The 20,889-nt window shown below is 46.6% G+C and overlaps 1 protein-coding gene across 5 annotated transcripts in view; it reads left to right on the top strand.

Moving 5' to 3' along the window:
• The first annotated feature begins 2,355 nt into the window (after positions 1 to 2,355).
• The window catches only part of LOC139273154 (glycine N-acyltransferase-like protein 3), a 56,093-nt gene continuing 37,559 nt past the window's right edge, over positions 2,356 to 20,889 (top strand). For 2 of the 5 annotated variants that reach the window (XM_070889654.1, XM_070889649.1), the window contains exons 1-2: positions 2,356 to 2,419; positions 14,361 to 14,539. In XM_070889654.1, the coding sequence (XP_070745755.1) occupies positions 14,456 to 14,539 (84 nt within the window). In that variant the 5' untranslated portion in view covers positions 2,356 to 2,419; positions 14,361 to 14,455. Of the gene's footprint in view, positions 2,420 to 5,528; positions 7,002 to 7,417; positions 7,512 to 14,360; positions 14,540 to 20,889 lie in introns of those variants that run through there. The other 3 variants (XM_070889650.1, XM_070889651.1, XM_070889653.1) reach the window with 3 other exon arrangements.

Genomic DNA, 20,889 nt, shown 5'->3' with positions numbered 1-20,889 from the left:
AAAAGTTAAATTTAGTTCTTTTGGATCTCGTTTTTTTAGAGATCCTGCCGAACTACGCCAGAATCTGTCGAGGAAATTTCTAAGTTAATTAACTCAGGCGGAGGCTTTCAGAGTCGTGCTTCGAGAGAATTTTATTTTTTAAAAAGCGAGATATCTCGGAGAGCCTGCTTGGACCGTACCAAGGCAGAAAACTCTCCTGTACAAGCAAATTGTCCCTATCTTTATACAGAAATAGAGTACAGAAATAGAAAAGGAATCTTATTCATTAGTTCCGTGAGTACAAAGGTTGTCTCGGGAGGCACACACTCTATCTGTCCTTGCATAGTTTCTTCCTGTTCACAGTCTGATAAGCAGAATATCAGGAGACTCCCTTTTAATACCGGATAGTCATTTAATTACATTTCTAAGTTTTAAGGCTAAAAAGTGTGGGTGTTGTTCTAGTCCTATTATTTCTTCAAATATAGCAAAAACAGAATTTAACCCTTCCCTTTACCATAAGCCATAGATTCATAGATTCTTTCTTCCACAATCAGCAAACTTGGCTAGGTTACACTCGGTCCCTTCATCCAAGTCATTAATATAGATTATAAATAGTTGGGGTCCCAGCACTGACCCCCACTAGTTACTGATTGCCAACCCGAGAATGAACCATTTATCCCGACTCTCTGTTTTCTGTTAGTTAGCCAATCCTCTATCCATGCTAATATGTTGCCCCCAACCCTGTGAACTTTTATCTTGTGAAGTGAACTTTTATCTTGTGATGTAACCTTTTATGTGGCACCTTGTCAAATGCCTCTTGAAGTCCAAATACACCACATCCACTGGTTCCCCTTTATCCACCCTGTTTGTTGCATCTTCAAAGAATTCCAGCAAATTTGTCAAACATGACTTCCCCATCATAAATCCATGCTGACTCTGCCTGACCGAATTTTGCTTTTCCAAATGTCCTACTACTGCTTCTTTAATAATGGACTCCAACATTTTCCCAACCACAGATGTTAGGCTAACTGGTCTTTAGTTTCCTGCTTTTTGTCACAATTGTTTTAGCAATGTCTGAATCTTGTTTATATCCAACGAGAATGTGAAATTATGGTTAAAATAATGAAAGCCATGATAATGTACAAAAGGAAAAATTGCAACAACGGATGAAATGTAGAGGACTATCTGGGTGTCCTCCTTGCTTACTTTATGGAATAGTCGGGCAAACCTACTTTCCACAGGTAAACTCAATGACTCAGGATGATCCATTTGCTGTTACTTCTCAAGCTACTGATGTGGGCAACTTCTAGCCACCTGTTCAAATTATCATCAGATCTCCTTTTGGTGTTTGTGGGCAACTTTTGCCTGGGATCTTGATGATGAGGATAAAGGCTTTCCATTCCATATTTATATCTTTTATTTTTGATGAAATTGCTTTACTAAAAAATCATGTTTATGTTCCATGGTTTTAGCAAACCTTTTCTGATGCCTCCATTGGCAAAGATATCGTGATATCTGAGCCACACAGACCAGAAGGTTCCACGTTTGATTCTGGGTCTGTGCTCCTAGCAAGAAAAGGAAAAATAAGCTTGTTTCTCGTCACCATCCAGAGTGACCTCGGCTGAAAAGTGCATGTGTGTACAAGTGAGGGTACGATTGGCTTTGGCAGCGATGTCCCTATTAATGCAAGTAGAATACAACTGAACAAATTTAGAAAGGCCAAGTGATTCACTCCCTTCATTACTGCCCAGTAAGCCCATAAATTTGTTTGATTCCATCAACTCTTCTAATTTTATACCATGTGGGTCTTTGGTTCCTTTTTTATATTTCCCCTGTAAAGTGCCCTTTTACTTTATACCTCCAAGTTATAGATTTGTTTGGTAGCTTCATTATAAAACAACTCATAAAAGTGTCATTGATGCTATTTAAATCTATTGGGAAGGTGTTCCACACTAAATACACATTAAATCGTATCAAGCGTTTAATGGGCTTGATTTCCCCCTTTAAATGATGAGCTGCGGTTTTCTGGTGAGCTGTAATTTCTGCTGATTCCATAACGTATATTTGTTTCTATATTAGTTTGTATGTACGCCGCTCCCTTATATAAAAAAAGACACTATGCGAACACATGACCTCATTCCCATGTTGACTACTTTCTGCTAACGCAGCAGTTTTATGAATGCACCTAAATACAACGATCTGTCATCACTTGCGCATAAAACTAAAAGTCGACCAATCGCTTAAAGGAACATTTTATTGACGGCCATTTCAGCCACACATACAAAACGTTTAGCTATACCAGTCAGAGCAGTGAGCCCGCCTTCAATGGAAGTAGATGTCGATTTGTCAATTCCACTCAGTTAGGCATCTTTAACCCCGGAACCGAAGCTCTAGATTCTGTCAATCCTACACGGAAGAACAGACAGCTCCGGAGGCACAGGTAATTTTGTCAGCTTCCACTAAAACTAAATCTGAAACTGATTAGAGTATGGGACCAGGGGTGGGTTTATAAACACTCGTATTTATATAGCGCCTTTAATGTAGTAAAAGATCCTAAGGCGCTTCACGGGTGCACAAACAAAAATAGACACGGAGTCAGAGAAGGCGACATTAGGAAAGGTAGGTACGTTATTTAAGGAGCATCTTAAAGGGGGAGAGAGGCGGAGAGGTTTAGGGAGGAAATTTCAGAGTTCAGCGTCCTAAACAGGTGGGGTGAAGGAAGTCGGGGATGGACAAGAAGCCAGAGTTGATGGAGCGCAGAGTTTTCTGAAGGTTGTAGGGTTGAAGGAGAATCCAGTACGGAAGGAGGTCATTTCGGCCCATCGTATCCAGCCTCATCTCACTTTCCAGTTCTAGGTCTGTAAACCTGCAGGTTACTGTAAAGTCCTTACACAATACCACAAATCCACATGAGGCAAATTCTATGGACAAGGTCACTCCATGACCTAAACCTTTATTCACAGGACCAAGAAGTGATGACCCTGTGTGGGACCTCCCTTTATATACCTGGATGACCAGGTGAGGAGTGTCTCCCACAAGTTCACCCCCTGTGGTCAAGGTGTGCATTTCTTACGTATATACAGTATTGCAGTGTTGTTACATAAAGGTTACTTACATGACATCACCTCCCCCTCAACATCTTATTGGGATCATAGGTTAAGTCTCTCTCGGGTGGTCTGTGCTCTCTCGTGGAGCGCCGCAGTTGGGGCTCTGGTTGTTGAACCTTGGTATGCGTGTCTGTCACCTGTGGTGATTCCAGCCTGTCCGGGCTGACCGCAGGGATTGTACATGCTGCTGAATGTTCTTGTTGCTCGTTCACTGGCTGTGGTGTGAATATCATCTCATGATCTTCCTCAGGTTTCTCAGTGTCCATGCTGAATCTTTTTTTTTACATGGTCCAGATGCTTGCGACATATCTGCCCATTGTTAAGTTTAACCACTTTGACCCTATTCCTCTCTTTGTCTATTACAGTACCCTCAAGCCATTTGGGCCCCAAAGCGTGATTGAGAACAAATATGGGGTCATCAATTTCTACACATCTCCCCCTTGAATTTCGGTCATGGTACTCGTTTTGGGACTGGCGCTTGCCCTCAACAATGTCGGACAGGACTGGATGAATGAGGGACAGCTGAGTTTTGAGTGTTTGTTTCATGAGTAGCTCCGCGGGCGGGACCCCCGTGAGCGAGTGCGGTCGGGACCTATAGGCCAGCAAGAGGCGCGATAGGCGGTATTGAAGGGAGGGTCCTTGAATCCGGAGCATGCCTTGTTTTATGATTTGGACTGCACGTTCCGCCTGGCCATTGGAGGCCGGCTTGAATGGTGCTGTCCTGACATGGTTAATGCCATTACCCGACATGAACTCCCGGAATTCGTAGCTTGTGAAAGTGGGCCATTATCGCTAACAAGGATGTCCGGCAAGCCGTGGGTCGCAAAGACCACGCGCAGACTCTCCACGGTGGTGGATGTCGTGCACGAATTCAAAATGATGCACTCGATCCATTTCGAGTACGCATCAACCCACAATGAGAAACATTTTTCCCATGAATGGGCCCGCGTAGTCTACGTGAATATGTGACCATGGCCTGGTGGGCCAGGGCCACTGGCTGAGCAGGGCCTCCCTGGGGGCATTACCTAGCTGGGCACACTCGTGCACCTGCGAACACAGTGTTCCAGGTCTGAATCAATTCCAAGCCATCAGACATGTGACCGGGCAATGGCCTTCATCAGCACGATGCCTGGGTGCTCACTGTGGAGTTCCGAGATGAATGCTTCCCTGCCCCTCTGGGGCATAACTACCCGGCTGCCTCATAATAGTTGGCTTGGATGGAGAGCTCATCCATCCGTCTGTGAAACGGACTGACCTCCTCAGGACATGCTCCATGTGCGGGCGCCCAATCCCCAGTCAGGACACATTTCTTAATCAAGGATAGGAGGGGATCTCTGTTGGTCCAGATTTTGATCTGGCGGGCTGTGATGGTGGAGCCTCCGCTGTCAAAGGCATCGACAGCCATGACCATCTCAGCACTTTGCTCCGCTGCTCCCTCAGTGGTGGCCAGTGGAAGCCTGCTGAGCGTGTCAGCGCAGTTTTCGGTGCCGGATGGTGTAGTTATACGCAGCGAGCGTGAGAGCCCATCGCTGTATGCGAGCTGACGCATTGGCATTGACAGCCTTGCTGTCTGACAGCAGGGATGTTAACGGCTTGAGGTCCGTTTCTAATTTGAACCTCCTGCTAAAAAGGTACTGATGCATCTTTTTCACCCCATAGACACATGCGAGTGCTTCCTTCTTAACCATCCCATATTCCTGTTCAGCTTGAGAGAGCAACCTGGAGGTATAAGCCACAGGTTGTAGTTGGCCCTCAGCGTTACCCTGCTGCAACACGCACCCAACCCCATAGGACGATGCAACACATGTCAAAACCAATTTCTTACGGGGGTGGAAAAGGGTCAACAACTTATTTGAACAAAGTAGGTTTCGCGCCCGATTGAAAGCCTGTTCCTGACAGCCCCCCCCAAAACCAATCACAACTCTTACGCAGGAGCACATGTAGCGGCTCCAACACTGTGCTTAAGTTCAGCAGAAAGTTCCCGAAATAGTTCAAGAGTCCCAGAAATGAACGCAACTCCAATGTGTTGCAGGGCCTGGCTGCTCGTTGAATCGCCTCCGTTTTGGATTCGGTAGGCCGAATCCCGTCTGCAGCAACCCTCCTGCCCAGAAACTCGACCTCGGGAGCCAAAAACACACACTTAGACTTCTTGAGTCGCAGGCCTACCCGGTCCAGTCACCATAGTACCTCCTCCAGGTTGTGAAAGTGTTCCTCGATGTCACGTCACGACCGGTGATGAGGATGTTGTCCTGGAATACGATAGTTCCGGGAATGGATTTGAGCAGGCTTTCCATGTTTCTTTGAAAAATCGCGGCTGCTGATCGAATGCAAAACGGACACCTGTTGTAAACAAAGTCGCTTGTGCGTGGTGATGGTGGTCAGTAGTTTAGATTCGTCGGCCAGTTCTTGGGTCATGTAGGCTGAAGTGAGGTCCAACTTGGTGAACAGCGTGCCGCCTGCCAACGTGGCAAAAAGATCCTCCGCTCTCGGGAGCGGGAATTGGTCTTGTAGGGACACCCGGTTGATAGTGGCCTTGTAGTCGCCACAGATCCTGATGGAGCCATCCGCTTTTAGGACGGGAACGATGGGGCTCGCCCAGTCGCTGAATTCAACGGGCGAGATGATGCCCTCTCTCAGCAACCGTCCAACTCGCTCTCAATTTTCTCCCGCATCACATACAGCACAGCTCTGGCTTTGTGGTGCACTGGTCTGGCGTCCGGGGTGATGCTTATCACTACTTTGGTACCTTTGAACGTCCCGACGCCAGGTTGAAATAGTGACTCAAATTGCTGTTGGACCTGTGAGCATGAACTTCGCTCCACAGATGACATGGCATGCACATCCCCCCATTTCCAGTTCATCTCAGCTAACCAGCTCCTCCCCAACAGTGCGGGACCATTGCCCGGGACAATCCAGAGCGGCAGCCAGTTCACCGATCCAGTGTGTGTGACTGCCTAGCACTGGAATGATTTCTTTGGTGTACGTCTGTAATTGCATCTCAATGCATTCTAGTTTGGGTCTGCTGGCTTTGAGTGGCCACAGCTTTTCGAATTGTTGAACACTCATGAGTGACTGGCTGGCCCTCGTGTCCAGCTCCATGCATACAGGGATGCCGTTTGATAGGACTTTCATCATCATAGGTGGCATTTTGGTATATGAGCTGTGAATGTTTGCCACATGAACCCGCTGAACTTCAGCGACCATTGATTTGCCCCAAGCGTCATCCTGCCTCGCAGACCCCTCATCTGGTTCATCCACCTTGTATATTAGCCTGATTACAGGCTTTCTGCACATTCTGGCTAAATGGCCACTGAGGTTACAATTTCTGCAGACGAACTGTTGAAACCTGCAAGCCCTGGCAGCATGTCTGCCCCCACACCTCCAGCATGAACTGAGATTCCCATTGTTGTGAACAAAAGAGCTGATACAAGGCATTCCTCGCTGATTGTCCCTTTGACTGCTCTTGAGCACCCTGTTAGTGGATGTCAATGGCCCCATCCCGGGCCGCATTGTCCACTGGGGGGGCATAAATGTCCGTTCAGCCTGCCATTGTCTCTGTTGGAGACTTACTCTTGGGTCTATTGCTGACTGGGGTGTGTCAAACTGCCCTTGCCTGCCTGCGGGGCTCTGTGTCGCGTTTATGATATTGACTCCCTGATCCAAGAGGCAGAATTGCGTGCGTATATTATCTTGGTTTCCTCCTCCCCCGCCATAAAAGTCTGAGCCATCAACGCCGCCGCTTCCAAGGTTAAGTCCTTGGTCTCATTTAGCTTTCTGAAAATCCTAGCATGACCGATGCCCTCAATAAAGAAATTTCTTCGCATCTCCCCCCTGCAGGCGTCTGTGAACTTAGAGGCTGGCCAAGCGCCGGAGGTCCGCAACGAAATCCGGTATGCTCTGTCCTTCCCGACGTCGGTGGGTATAGAATCTGTGTCGGGCCATGTGTACGCTGCTCGCCAGTTTGAGGAGCTCACCGATTAGTTTGCTGAGCTTTTCAAAGGTTTTGTCCGCCGGCTTCTCGGGTGCTAGCAGGTCTTTCATGAGCGCGTAAGTCTTAGGTCCACAGCTAGTCAGCAGATGTGTCCTTCACTTGTTGGCCGCTGCGTCTCCCAGCCAATCCTTCATGACAAAGCTCTGCTGGAGCCTCTCAATGAAATCATCCCAGTCCTCATCAACACAGTACTGTTCATTTCTGCTGCCGGTGGCCATTCTCGTGGGTCGTTGATTCCCATTTCTCGTCGCCAATGTAAAGTCCTTACACAGTACCACAAATCCACACGAGGCACATTCTATAGACAAGGTCACTCCATGACCTGAACCTTTATTCACAGGACTAAGAAGTGATGACCCTGTGTGGGACCTCCCTTTATATACCTGGATGACCAGGTGAGGAGTGTCTCCCACAAGTTCACCCCTGTGGTCAAGGTGTGCATTTCTTACGTATATACAGTATTGCAGTGTTGTTACATAAAGGTTACATACATGACAGTTACAGCACTTCAGGTGCACATCCAAGTACTTTTTAAATGAGGTGGGGGTTTCTGCCTCTACCACCCTTTCAGGCAGTGAGTTCCAGACCCCCACAACCCTCTGCATGAAGAATTTTCTCCTCAAATCCTCTCTAAGCCTTCTACCAATTACTTTAAATTTATGCCCCCTGGTTGTTGACCCCTCTGCTAAGGGAAATAGGCCCTTTCTATCCAGTATATCTAGGTCCCTCATAATTTTATACACCTCAATGATGTCTCCCCTCAGCCTCCTCTGTTCCAATGAAAACAAATCCAGCCTATCTAATCTGTCCTCTAGATTCTCCACTCCCGGCAACATCCTCGTAAATCTTCTCTGTACCCTCTCCAGTGCAATCACGTCCTTCCTGTAGCGCGTTGGCCAGAACTGCATGCAGTACTCCAGCTGTGGCCTAACCAGTGTTTTATACAGTTCAAACATACCCCCCTCCCCCCGCTCTTGTATTCTATGCCTCGGCTAATAAAGGCAAGCATTGCGTGTGCCTTAACCACCTTATCTACCTGGCCTGCTACTTTCAGGGATCCGTGGACATGCACTCCAAGGCTCTTTTTTTACATTAGAACATAGGAGCAGGAGTAGGCCATATGGCTCCGCCATTTAATACAATCATGGCTGATCCGATCATGGACTCAGGTCCACTTCCCTGCCCGCTCTCCATAACCCCTTATTCCCTTATCGTTTAAGAAACTGTCTATTACTGTCTTAAATTTGTTAAATGTCCCAGCTTCCACAGCTCTCTGAGGCAGCGAATTCCACTGATCCACAACCCTCTGAGAAGAAATTTCTCCTCATTTCAGTTTGGAATGGGCGGCCCCTTATTCTAAGATTATGCCCTCTATTTCTAGTCTCCCCTATCAGTGGAAACATCCTCTCAAGCCCCCTCATAATCTTATATGTTTCGATAAGATCACCTCTCATTCTTCTGAATTCCAGTGAATGGAGGCCCAACCTACTCAACCTTTCCTCATAAGTCAACCCCCTCATCTCTGGAATCAACCTCATGAACCTACTCTGAACTGCTTCCAAAACAAGTATATCCTTTTGTAAATATGGAAACCAAAACTGCACGAAGTACTCCAGGTGTGGCCTCACCAATACCCTGTACAACTGTAGCAAGACTTCCCTGCTTTTATACTCCATCCCTTTTGCAATAAAGGCCAAGATTCCATTGACCTTCCTGATCACTTGCTGTACCTGCATACTAACCTTTTGTGTTTCATGCACAAGTACCCCCAGGTCCCGCTGTACTGCAGCACTTTACAATCTTTCTCCATTTAAATAATAACTTGCTCTTTGATTTTTTTTCTGCCAAAGTGCATGACCTCACACTTTCCAACATTATACTCCATCTGCCAAATTTTTGCCCACTCACTTAGCCTGTCTATGTCCTTTAGCAGATTTTTTGTGTTCTCCTCACACATTGCTTTTCCTCCCACCTTTGTATCATCAGCAAACTTGGCTATGTTACACTCCGTCCCTTCTTCCAAGTCGTTAATATAGATTGTAAATAGTTGGGGTCCCAGCACTGATCCCTGCGGCAGCCCACTAGTTACTGATTGCCAACCCGTGAATGAACCATTTATCCCTACTCTTTGTTTTCTGTTAGTTAGCCAATCCTCTATCCGTGCTAATATATTACCCCCAACCCCGGGGTGTTTTTATCTTGTGCAGTAACCTTTTATGTGGCACCTTGTCAAATGCCTTCTGAAAGTCCAAATACACCACATCCACTGGTTCCCCTTTATCCACCCTGTTTGTTACATCCTCAAAGAATTCTAGCAAATTTGTCAAACATGACTTCCCCTTCATAAATCCATGCTGACTCTGCCTGACCGAATTTTGCTTTTCCAAATGTTCTGCTACTGCTTCTTTAATAATGGACTCCAACATCTTCCCAACCACAGATGTTAGGCTAACTGGTCTATAAATTCCTGCTTTTTGTCTGTCTCCTTTTTTAAATAGGGGCGTTACATTTGCAGTTTTCTAATCTGCTGGCACCTCCCCAGAAACCAGGGAATTTTGGTAAATTACAACCAATGCATCCACTATCCCTGATACCACTACTCTTAAGACCCTAGGATGCAAGCCATCAGGTCCAGGGGACTTATCCGCCTTTAGTCCCATTATCTTACTGAGTACCACCTACTTAGTGATTGTGATTGTGTTATGTTCCTCCCCCACTATAGCCCCTTGACTATCCACTGTTGGAATATTATTAGTGTCCTCTACCGTAAAGATTGATACAAAATATTTGTTCAGAGTTTCTACCATCTCCATGTTCCCCATAACTAATTCCCTGGTCTCGTCTTCTAAGTGTTCCTCTACACTTCTCAGTATTCTACCATTTAATGTGTATTCCTATGCCTTGTGAGCCCTCCCCAAATGCATTACCTCACACTTCTCTGGATTAAATTTCATTTGCCACTGTTCTACCCACCTGACCAGTCTATTGATATAAAAACATAAGAAATAGGAGAAGAGTAGGCCACTTGACCCCTCGAGCCTGCTCCGCCATTAAATATGATCTTGGCTGATCCGATCATGGACTTCATAAAACCATGCTGACTCTGCTTGTTTAATTATGCTTTTCCAAATGTCCTGCTACTGCTTCCTTAATAATGGACTACAGTATTTTCCCAACGACAGATGTTCGGCTAACTGGTCTATAATTTCCTGCTTTTTGTCTGCCTCCTTTTTAAAATAGGGACGTGACATTTGCGATTTTCCAATCCGCTGGGACCGCCCCAGAATCCAGGGAATTTTGGTAGATTACAACCAATGCATCCACTATCTCTACAGCCACTTCTTTTAAGACCATAGGATGTAAGCCATCAGGTCCAGGGGACTTGTCCACCTTTAGTCTCATTATTTTACCGAGTACTACTCCGTTAGTGATAGTAATTGTATTAAGTTCCTCCCTCCCTATAGCCTCTTGATTATCCACTATTGGGATGTTTTTAATATCTTTTACTTTGAAGACCGATTAAAAAAAAATATTTGTTCAATGCCTGCCATTTCCCTGTTCTCCATTATTAATTCCACAGTCTCATCCTCTAGGGGACCAACATTTACTTTAGCCACTCTATTCCTTTTTATGTACTTGTAGAAACTCTTGCTATCTGTTTTTATATTTCGTTCTTGTTTACTTTCGTAATCTATCTTCCCTCTCTTTATCATTTCTTTTCGTAGTTCTTTACTGGCTTTTAAAAGTTTCCCAATCCTCTGGCCTTCCACTATCTTGGCCATATTGTATGCCCTTGTTTTCAATTTGAAACCCTCCCTTATTTCCTTCGTTAGCCACGGATGGTTGTCCCTTCTCTTACAGTCTTTCTCATTGGGATATATTTTTGTTGCGAGTTATGAAATATCTCTTTAAATGTCTGTCACTGCTCATTAACAGTCCCGTTCTTTAGTCTATTTTCCCAGTCCACTTTAGCCAACTCTGCCCTCGTACCTTTGTAGTCTCCTTTATTTAAGCTATCTTCTTCATTATCAACCACACAGCCGATTTTGTAATCATCTGCAAACTTCTTAATCATACCCCTTATATTCAAGTCTAGATCATTGATGTATATCACAAAAGGTAAGGGACATAGTACGGAGTCCTGAGGAACCCCACTGAAAACATCCTTCCAGTCGCAAAAACACCCATCAACCATTACCCTCTGCTTCCTGCCTCTGAGCCAATTTTGGATCCAATTTGCCACTTTGCCCTGGATCCCATGGGCTTTTACTTTTGTAACCAGTCTGCCATGTGGGACCTTATCAAAAGCCTTGCTAAAATCCATATACGCTACGTCATACGCTTTGCCTTCATCGACCTTCCTGGTTACCTCCTTGAAAAATTCAATCAAGTTAGTCAGACACGACCTTCCCTTAACAAATCCATGCTGACTGTCCTTGATTAATCCGTGTCTTTCTAAGTGAAGATTTATCCTGTCCTTCAGGACTTTTTACAATAATTTTCCCATCACTGAGGTTAGGCTGACTGGCCTGTAATTACTTGGTCTATCCCTTTCTCCCTTAAACAAAGGTACCACATTAGCAGTCCTCCAGTCCTCGGGCACCACATCTGAAACCAGAGAGGATTGGAAAATGATTGTCAAAGCCACTGCTATTTGCTCTTTTGCTTTGCCTAACAGCCTGGGATACATTTAATCCGGGCCTGGGGCTTATCCACTTTCAAAGCTGCTAAACCTCTTAATACCTCACTATGTTTATTTCATCTAATATTTCATACTTCTCCTCCTCGATGGTGCCTGCATCGCCCCTCTCTTTTGTAAAAACAGATGCAAAGTATTCATTAAGAACCATACCCACATCTTCTGCCTCCACACACACATTACTCTCATGGTCTCTAATAGGCCCTAACCTTTCTTTAGTTATCCTCTTGCCCTTAATATATTTATAAAACATCTTTGGGTTTTCCTTGATTTTACTTGCCAACAACTTTTCATGCTCTCTCTTTGCTTTCCTAATATCCTTTTTAATTTCACCCCTGGACTTTCTATACTTCTCTAGAGATTCTGCAGTATTTAGCCCTCGGTCAAACAACTCCCATCTCCAAAATGTTTATAACTAAGAAACGATAGTGGTCCTGGGAACATTAAAAAAAAAAACAATTTTTTAATGCCCCTATGTCTTTCTCCCACGTTGCTCGCAGTATTGTCTGGGACATTAATCGTTAATTCCGGGAGTCTCCAGAACAATCCAGGAGGGTTGTCCACCCTAATATGTAGATATGTTAGCCACGCTTAGGAACTCAAATCAGTTTCCTTTTGAATATTTGCAGTGAATACGTAGTCACTGCAAATGCCTACAATTTATTCCAAAGGTTAATGACTCTCTCTGGAAGAAAAGTATTCTAGTATCAAACCTAGTTCTGTGCTTATATAACTTAAACTTATGCCCCCGATCCTCCCTAACCTATATAGCTTGAATAGCCTATTCACTTGGACTGAGTCTAATCCTTTCATTATTTTAAAGACCTCAATCAGATATCCTCGACGTGTGCCTTTCTAGAGCAAAATAACCCAGCTCCATTAGCTTATTCAGATGTCAGAGGGCCGTTAAGGTAGGTAGCAATCTAATGGCCCTCTTCCACGGCCTCATCGTGTAAGAGAACCAAAAGTGGACACAGTATTCGAGATGTGGCCTGACCAAGGCCTTATACAGAGAAGGGATAGTATTTCTTGTTTTATATTTAATTGGCTTGGCAATACATCCTAAAACCCTATTTACTTTTACAAGAGCCTTGCCGCACCGGTCATGAAACTTAATTGACACATTCGCTATAACCCCTGGCTCCTCTTCTTGCTCACAGCCTGAGCACATAACCCTGCATGATATGCACATACTTGGAATTGCCCCTCTCCAGTTGAATCATGCTACATTTATCTACATTAAAAGACAACTGCGAGATATAGGCCAAGTCATCTATTTCATGTAGATCCACTTGCAATCTGTTTTCTCATCTATGATCCTTACACCCACAAATATCCTCAGGTCATCGTGAACTCGTGGATAGTTTCCTTGATGCCTTCATCCAGATCGTTAATAAAAATTCTGAAGAGAAAAAGCCCAAATGCTAATCTTTGTGGGATTCCACTAGTGATCGGTTCTCACATACTATTTGTACTTTCTCTCTCCAAGAATGTAACCAGTTTCTTATCCAACCCAAAATCTGTCTGATAATCTCTCCAAGCTTAATCTTATCAGTAGTCCTTTGGCCCAGTTATATTAAATATATTTGCATGCTCTTTGTATATTTTCCTTATTGTTGTCTAGCCACTACCACATGCTCTTCTCCTTCACTGGTGGCGCTGAATTTGATTTCAAGTCATTGGTAGTTTGGCAACTACTGGGATACTTCAAATTGGTTCGATGTAATGCTTGTAATATTTTATGGAAACAAGTTTGACAAAAAAATGTACACATCTTGGAAAATCAGACTTTTGCTCAAACAACTAAAAACTTGGCAGGTTGCAAATCTGTACGTGGGACCGTAAACATGACAAAAATGATTTGTCATGCTGTTTTAAAATTAAAAAATGATGCAAAATTAATGATTCGAGAATTTATTTTTGTGTTTGTCACTGCATTAAGTTAGGGCAGAAATTACAACTGCGTGCATGATGTTTGATGTGAGGGTAGAAATTACAAAGGCACAGGCTCAAAGGGCCGAATGGTCTCCTCCTCTGCTGTAAACATTCTGTGATTCTATGTGGGTGAGAGTTACTTGAAGATGTGCTCCTGCAGCTGTGATGGTCTCTGTTGGTTTCTTTATGCTCCAGAGTTTGCTTTACATCAGTGTTCACATTTCAGGATAACTGGAAACCGTAGTGACTGTGGAATTCAATGCAGGAAAGAGATATAAAAGTTTCTATCAGTAAAGGGAAGAGGACAGGAGTTCTACCACCCTATTTATTGTGTTCACTAATTTTTGATAATGACAAAAATATAAAGGAGTCATTTGAAATTTCCAAAGGGGAAGTGTACTGTGACAATTAAAGGGGAATCAACTTCACAAAAGTATTTGTCAAATCTTTATTATACTTATCAAATGGTATGATAAGTGAAGTAATGTTGAACCATATCACATCACTTGTATAATGACATTATTGTGACAAAAATTATGTCTCTTCTGGCTCCTCTTTCTCATTGAACAATAGGGGGAGTTGCCAAATACTGTGTGAAATCAGTGCCCTTTAAAGTTAACTAGTGTTCCTCTGTGCTCTGTTCAAACAGGACTGTACCAGCCACTATATCATTAGTGCTGTGCGACAGATCTGTCAACAAGCGCCTTGCTACTTTGGTAGAAGCTCATTGCGGTTCTTCCTCCTATGAAGATGTTTTTATTACTTACCAAAGAGAAGCTACTGACTCTAGAAAAAGCTTTGCGGAATTACCTGCCAGCTGCAATAAAGGTAAGGGTGAAATATATAGCTATTCTGTATCTTATACTGGTACGCAGTGTAAACGAATCTTTGTACTTTCTATTATTAGTGGAATTTAAATAATGTATAGTAGTTCGTACATTTCTGTACAAATTACTTAAATTTAAAGACAATAGGTGGGACAGTCGAATCGAAGGAAACGGAGTTACATAAAATATGTATGTGTGCAGAAAAATGGCAAGTGAAATTGAACGCCTAAAAGTGTAAAGTATCACACAGAGAAAGGATAGATGGGTTACATGTATACTCAGTGAATGGTGTTGAAATAGCTGACTATAAAGTTGAAAAAGGCCTAGGAGTTTTTGCAGACTCATTACTGAAAGGGGGAGAAATTCAACTAGGGGAGAACACTAAGCGGGCGGTATAGCAAAGACCGCCTGTTATTGCCCCACTTGATACACAGAGTAATGCCAACCCTTGTGATTTTTCATGAAAATCCCCCCAATTTGCAAATCACCTCAGAAAACTCACGAGTCGAACAGTTGATTAATTCCAAACCAGAATTTCTATTAAAAAAACTTAAATCTGCCTGTGGGCCCCGCGCGCCTCTATATATATATAATGTTCCAATTCCGAAAGGGGGCGGGCTTCTGTTACCTGGACACTGATTGATTGACGCACAGATTCCAATGGAATCATCGCAGAGCATAAAGAAGGCGTAACCATGCCAGTATGACGCTTGCGTTTGTGCACACTCGGAGGCCGATCTCCAAACCATCACTGAAGCGTACGTGAGACTGGGCCATACACTAAATATCCGTAAGACAAAGGTCCTCTACCAACCTACCCCTGCCACACAGTACTGTCCCCTGATAATCAAGATCCATGATCTTGGAGAGCGTAGAATACTTTCCATACCTTCGGAGCTTTCTGTCAGCGAAGGTATACATTGATGATGAAATCCAACACCACCTTCAGTGTGCCAGTGCAGCCTTCGGTCGCCTGAGGAAGAGAGTGTTCGAAGTCTAAGATCTTAAACCCGGCACCAAGCTCATGGTCTACAGAGCATTAGCGATATCTGCCCTCCTATATGCTTCAGAGACGTGGACTATGTACAGTAGGCACCTCAAAGCACTGGAGAAGTACCACCAACGCTGCCACCGCAAAATCCTGCAAATCCATTGCCAAGATAGGCATACCAATGTCGGTGTTCTCTCTCAGGCCAACGTCCCCAGCATTGAGGCATTGATCACACTCAATCAGCTCCGATGGACGGGCCACATTGTCCGCATGCCTGATACAAGATTCCCGAAACAAGCACTCTACTCTGAGTTCTGTCACGGCAAGTGAGTCCCAGGAGGGCAGAGAAAACGCTTCAAGGACACCCTCAAAGCCACCTTGAAAAAATGTAACATACCCATCGACTCTTGGGATTCCCTGGCCCAAGACTGCTCAAAGTGGAGGAGAAGCGTTCGGGAAGGCGTCGAACACTTTGAGTCTCTTCACCGGGAGCACACGGAAGCCAAGTGTAAACAGTGGAAGGAGTGTACGACAAACCAAGCATTCCACCCAACCGTTCCTTCAACCACCACCTGTCCAACCTGTGACAGGGTCTGTAGATCCCGCATTGGACTCATTAGTCACGTTAGAACTCATATTAGTGTGGAAGCAAGTCATCCTCGACTCCAGGGGACTGCTTAAAAAGAAGACGTTGATTGACTGATCCTTCAGGATGATCCAGGGGAGGGGGGGGCTAACTGCTTGTCCGCTGGTTGATTGACCAACACTTCAGGCTCTTCACCATTGCTCCGTGAGCGGAAACTGAGCAGCTCCCTCCCACTTTACTGTGGGACCCCGGAGGGTGGAAACTGACAAACTTTGCGGTAACATTGCAGGGAAGCTCTGGGCCTGGAACCATGAGAGTGGCAACTTTCTGTTTCTCTATCAACACACTCCGATAGCCTAAAAAATCTGAGTCTCCTCCATGGCCAGTAATTAGAAGTCGGATGTATTCACACTTCCACGCCCCCCCTCCCTCCCTCCCCACCCAGTTTGTAGCAATGCCGTGTCTAACAATCCCACCTCCACAGCTTGCAGGCCCTGATTTGTAATTAACGGACTGCTGCTGCAGTCCATGCCTATTTTAAAGGGGTACTGCCTTCCGGGGAGAAAAAGTTGGCCTTTTTGGGGGTCTGGCAGCTAAAAGCATACCATAAATCATAGAGTCATACAGCATTTTCTCTCCTTCACGCTGAGCGTCTGTCTGCCTCTCTCTCCCTCAGTCTCAGTGTCTGTCTGCCTCTCTCTCCCTCAGTCTCAGTGTCTGTCTGCCCCTCTCTCCCTCAGTCTCAGTTACTGTCTGCCTCTCTATCCCTCAGTCTCAGTGACTATCTGCCTCTCTATCCCTCAGTCTTAGTGACTGTCTGCCTCTCTCTCCCTCAGTCTCAGTGACTGTCTGCCTCTCTGTCCCTCAGTCTCAGTGTCTGTCTGCCTCTCTCCCCCTCAGTCTCAGCGTCTGTCTGCCTCTCTCTCCCTCAGTCTCAGTGTCTGTCTGCCTCTCTCTCCCTCAGTCTCAGCGTCTGTCTGTCTCTCTCTCCCTCAGTCTCAGTGTCTGTCTTTCTCTCTCTCCCTCAGTCTCAGTGTCTGTCTGTCTCTCTCTCCCTCAGTCGCTATCTGTCTGTCTCTCTCTCCCTCAGTCTCAGTGTCTGTCTGCCTCTCTCTCCCTCAGTCTCAGTGTCTGTCTGCCTCTCTCTCCCTCAGTCTCAGTGTCTGTCTCTCTCTCCCTCAGTCACAGTGACTGTCTGCCTCTCCCTCAGTCTCAGTGACTGTCTGCCTCTCTCTCCCTCAGTCTCAGTGTCTGTCTGTCTCTCTCTCCCTCAGTCTCAGTTACTGTCTGCCTCTCTATCCCTCAGTCTCAGTGACTGTCTGCCTCTCTCTCCCTCAGTCTCAGTGTCTGTCTGCCTCTCTATCCCTCAGTGACTGTCTGCCTCTGTCTCCCTCAGTCTCAGTGACTGTCTGCCTCTCTCTCCCTCAGTCTCAGTGACTGTCTGCCTCTCTCTCCCTCAGTCTCAGTGTCTGACTGCCTCTCTCTCCCTCAGTCTCAGTGTCTGTCTGCCTCTCTCTCCCTCAGTCTCAGTGTCTGTCTGTCTCTCTCTCCCTCAGTCTCAGTTACTGTCTGCCTCTCTATCCCTCAGTCTCAGTGACTGTCTGCCTCTCTCTCCCTCAGTCTCAGTGTCTGTCTGCCTCTCTATCCCTCAGTGACTGTCTGCCTCTGTCTCCCTCAGTCTCAGTGACTGTCTGCCTCTCTCTCCCTCAGTCTCAGTGACTGTCTGCCTCTCTCTCCCTCAGTCTCCATGTCTGCCTGCCTCTCTCTCCCTCAGTCTCAGTGACTGTCTGCCTCTCTCTCCCTCAGTCTCAGTGTCTGTCTGCCTCTCTCTCCCTCAGTCTCAGCGTCTGTCTGCCTCTCTCTCCCTCAGTCTCAGCGTCTGTCTGCCTCTCTCTCCCTCAGTCTCAGCGTCTGTCTGCCTCTCTCTCCCTCAGTCTCAGTGTCTGTCTGCCTCTCTCTCCCTCAGTCTCAGCGTCTGTCTGTCTCTCTCTCCCTCAGTCTCACTGTCTGTCTGTCTCTCTCTCCCTCAGTCTCAGTGTCTGTCTGCCTCTCTCTCCCTCAGTCTCAGTGTCTGTCTGCCTCTCTCTCCCTCAGTCTCAGTGTCTGTCTGCCTCTCTCTCCCTCAGTCTCAGTGACTGTCTGCCTCTCTCTCCCTCAGTCTCAGTGTCTGTCTGCCTCTCTCTCCCTCAGTCTGTGTCTGTCTGCCTCTCTCTCCCTCAGTCTCAGTGTCTGTCTGCCTCTCTCTCCCTCAGTCTCAGTTACTGTCTGCCTCTCTATCCCTCAGTCTCAGTGACTGTCTGCCTCTGTCTCCCTCAGTCTCAGTGACTGTCTGCCTCTCTCTCCCTCAGTCTCAGCGTCTGTCTGTCTCTCTCTCCCTCAGTCTCAGTGTCTGTCTGTCTCTCTCTCCCTCAGTCTCAGTGTCTGTCTGCCTCTCTCTCCCTCAGTCGCTATCTATCTGCCTCTCTCTCCCTCAGTCACAGTGACTGCCTCTCCCTCAGTCTCAGTGACTGTCTGCCTCTCTCTCCCTCAGTCTCAGCGTCTGTCTGCCTCTCTCTCCCTCAGTCTCAGTGACCGTCTGCCTCTCTCTCCCTCAGTCTCAGTGTCTGTCTGCCTCTCTCTCCCTCAGTCTCAGTGTCTGTCTGCCTCTCTGTCCCTCAGTCTCAGTGTCTGTCTGCCTTTCTCTCCCTCAGTCTCAGCGTCTGTCTGCCTTTCTCTCCCTCAGTCTCAGTGTCTGTCTGCCTCTCTATCCCTCAGTGACTGTCTGCCTCTGTCTCCCTCAGTCTCAGTGACTGTCTGCCTCTCTCTCCCTCAGTCTCAGTGACTGTCTGCCTCTCTCTCCCTCAGTCTCAGTGTCTGACTGCCTCTCTCTCCCTCAGTCTCAGTGTCTGTCTGCCTCTCTCTCCCTCAGTCTCAGTGTCTGTCTGTCTCTCTCTCCCTCAGTCTCAGTTACTGTCTGCCTCTCTATCCCTCAGTCTCAGTGACTGTCTGCCTCTCTCTCCCTCAGTCTCAGTGTCTGTCTGCCTCTCTATCCCTCAGTGACTGTCTGCCTCTGTCTCCCTCAGTCTCAGTGACTGTCTGCCTCTCTCCCTCAGTCTCAGTGACTGTCTGCCTCTCTCTCCCTCAGTCTCCATGTCTGCCTGCCTCTCTCTCCCTCAGTCTCAGTGACTGTCTGCCTCTCTCTCCCTCAGTCTCAGTGTCTGTCTGCCTCTCTCTCCCTCAGTCTCAGCGTCTGTCTGCCTCTCTCTCCCTCAGTCTCAGCGTCTGTCTGCCTCTCTCTCCCTCAGTCTCAGCGTCTGTCTGCCTCTCTCTCCCTCAGTCTCAGTGTCTGTCTGCCTCTCTCTCCCTCAGTCTCAGCGTCTGTCTGTCTCTCTCTCCCTCAGTCTCAGTGTCTGTCTGCCTCTCTCTCCCTCAGTCTCAGTGTCTGTCTGCCTCTCTCTCCCTCAGTCTCAGTGTCTGTCTGCCTCTCTCTCCCTCAGTTTCAGTGACTGTCTGCCTCTCTCTCCCTCAGTCTCAGTGTCTGTCTGCCTCTCTCTCCCTCAGTCTGTGTCTGTCTGCCTCTCTCTCCCTCAGTCTCAGTGTCTGTCTGCCTCTCTCTCCCTCAGTCTCAGTTACTGTCTGCCTCTCTATCCCTCAGTCTCAGTGACTGTCTGCCTCTGTCTCCCTCAGTCTCAGTGACTGTCTGCCTCTCTCTCCCTCAGTCTCAGCGTCTGTCTGTCTCTCTCTCCCTCAGTCTCAGTGTCTGTCTGTCTCTCTCTCCCTCAGTCTCAGTGTCTGTCTGCCTCTCTCTCCCTCAGTCGCTATCTATCTGCCTCTCTCTCCCTCAGTCACAGTGACTGCCTCTCCCTCAGTCTCAGTGACTGTCTGCCTCTCTCTCCCTCAGTCTCAGCGTCTGTCTGCCTCTCTCTCCCTCAGTCTCAGTGACCGTCTGCCTCTCTCTCCCTCAGTCTCAGTGTCTGTCTGCCTCTCTCTCCCTCAGTCTCAGTGTCTGTCTGCCTCTCTGTCCCTCAGTCTCAGTGTCTGTCTGCCTTTCTCTCCCTCAGTCTCAGCGTCTGTCTGCCTTTCTCTCCCTCAGTCTCAGTGTCTGTCTGCCTCTTTCTCCCTCAGTCTCAGTGTCTGTCTGCCTCTCTCTCCCTCAGTCTCAGCGTCTGTCTGCCTCTCTCTCCCTCAGTCTCAGCGTCTGTCTGCCTCTCTCTCCCTCAGTCTCAGCATCTGTCTGCTTCTCTCTCCCTCAGTCTCAGCGTCTGTCTGCCTCTCTCTCCCTCAGTCTCAGTGACTGTCTGTCTCTCTCTCCCTCAGTCTCAGTGTCTGTCTGTCTCTCTCTCCCTCAGTCTCTATCTGTCTGCCTCTCTCTCCCTCAGTCTCAGTGTCTGTCTGCCTCTCTCTCCCTCAGTCTCAGCGTCTGTCTGCCTTTCTCTCCCTCAGTCTCAGTGTCTGTCTGCCTCTCTCTCCCTCAGTCTCTCAGTGGAAGTAGCAGGGAAGTAGCAACTAAAATTGTCAGACTGAGCAGCGAGATGTAACTCTATGGCACATTTCATTTCATTCAGTTTTTCTTCATTGATGCTGTTCTCAGTATGTTGTAACCGAGTGGGGAACATGTAGCAGCTCAGGCGATTACTTTTCAGTCATGCTTGCCACAGTAATACAGGTAATGACTTTTGGAATGCTTGTATCTGTTCATAATGTCGAAACAAATCATTGCCTCTTCCTTGTAACTTCAAATTCAGTTTGTTTAAAATGTCAATTAGGTATGACCACTTCATTAACTAATTCTCAT

The sequence above is a fragment of the Pristiophorus japonicus genome, chromosome 9 (assembly GCF_044704955.1).
Source record: "Pristiophorus japonicus isolate sPriJap1 chromosome 9, sPriJap1.hap1, whole genome shotgun sequence".
Classification (NCBI taxonomy): Eukaryota; Metazoa; Chordata; class Chondrichthyes; family Pristiophoridae; genus Pristiophorus; species Pristiophorus japonicus.
This window is presented reverse-complemented; position numbering and strand designations above follow the sequence as displayed.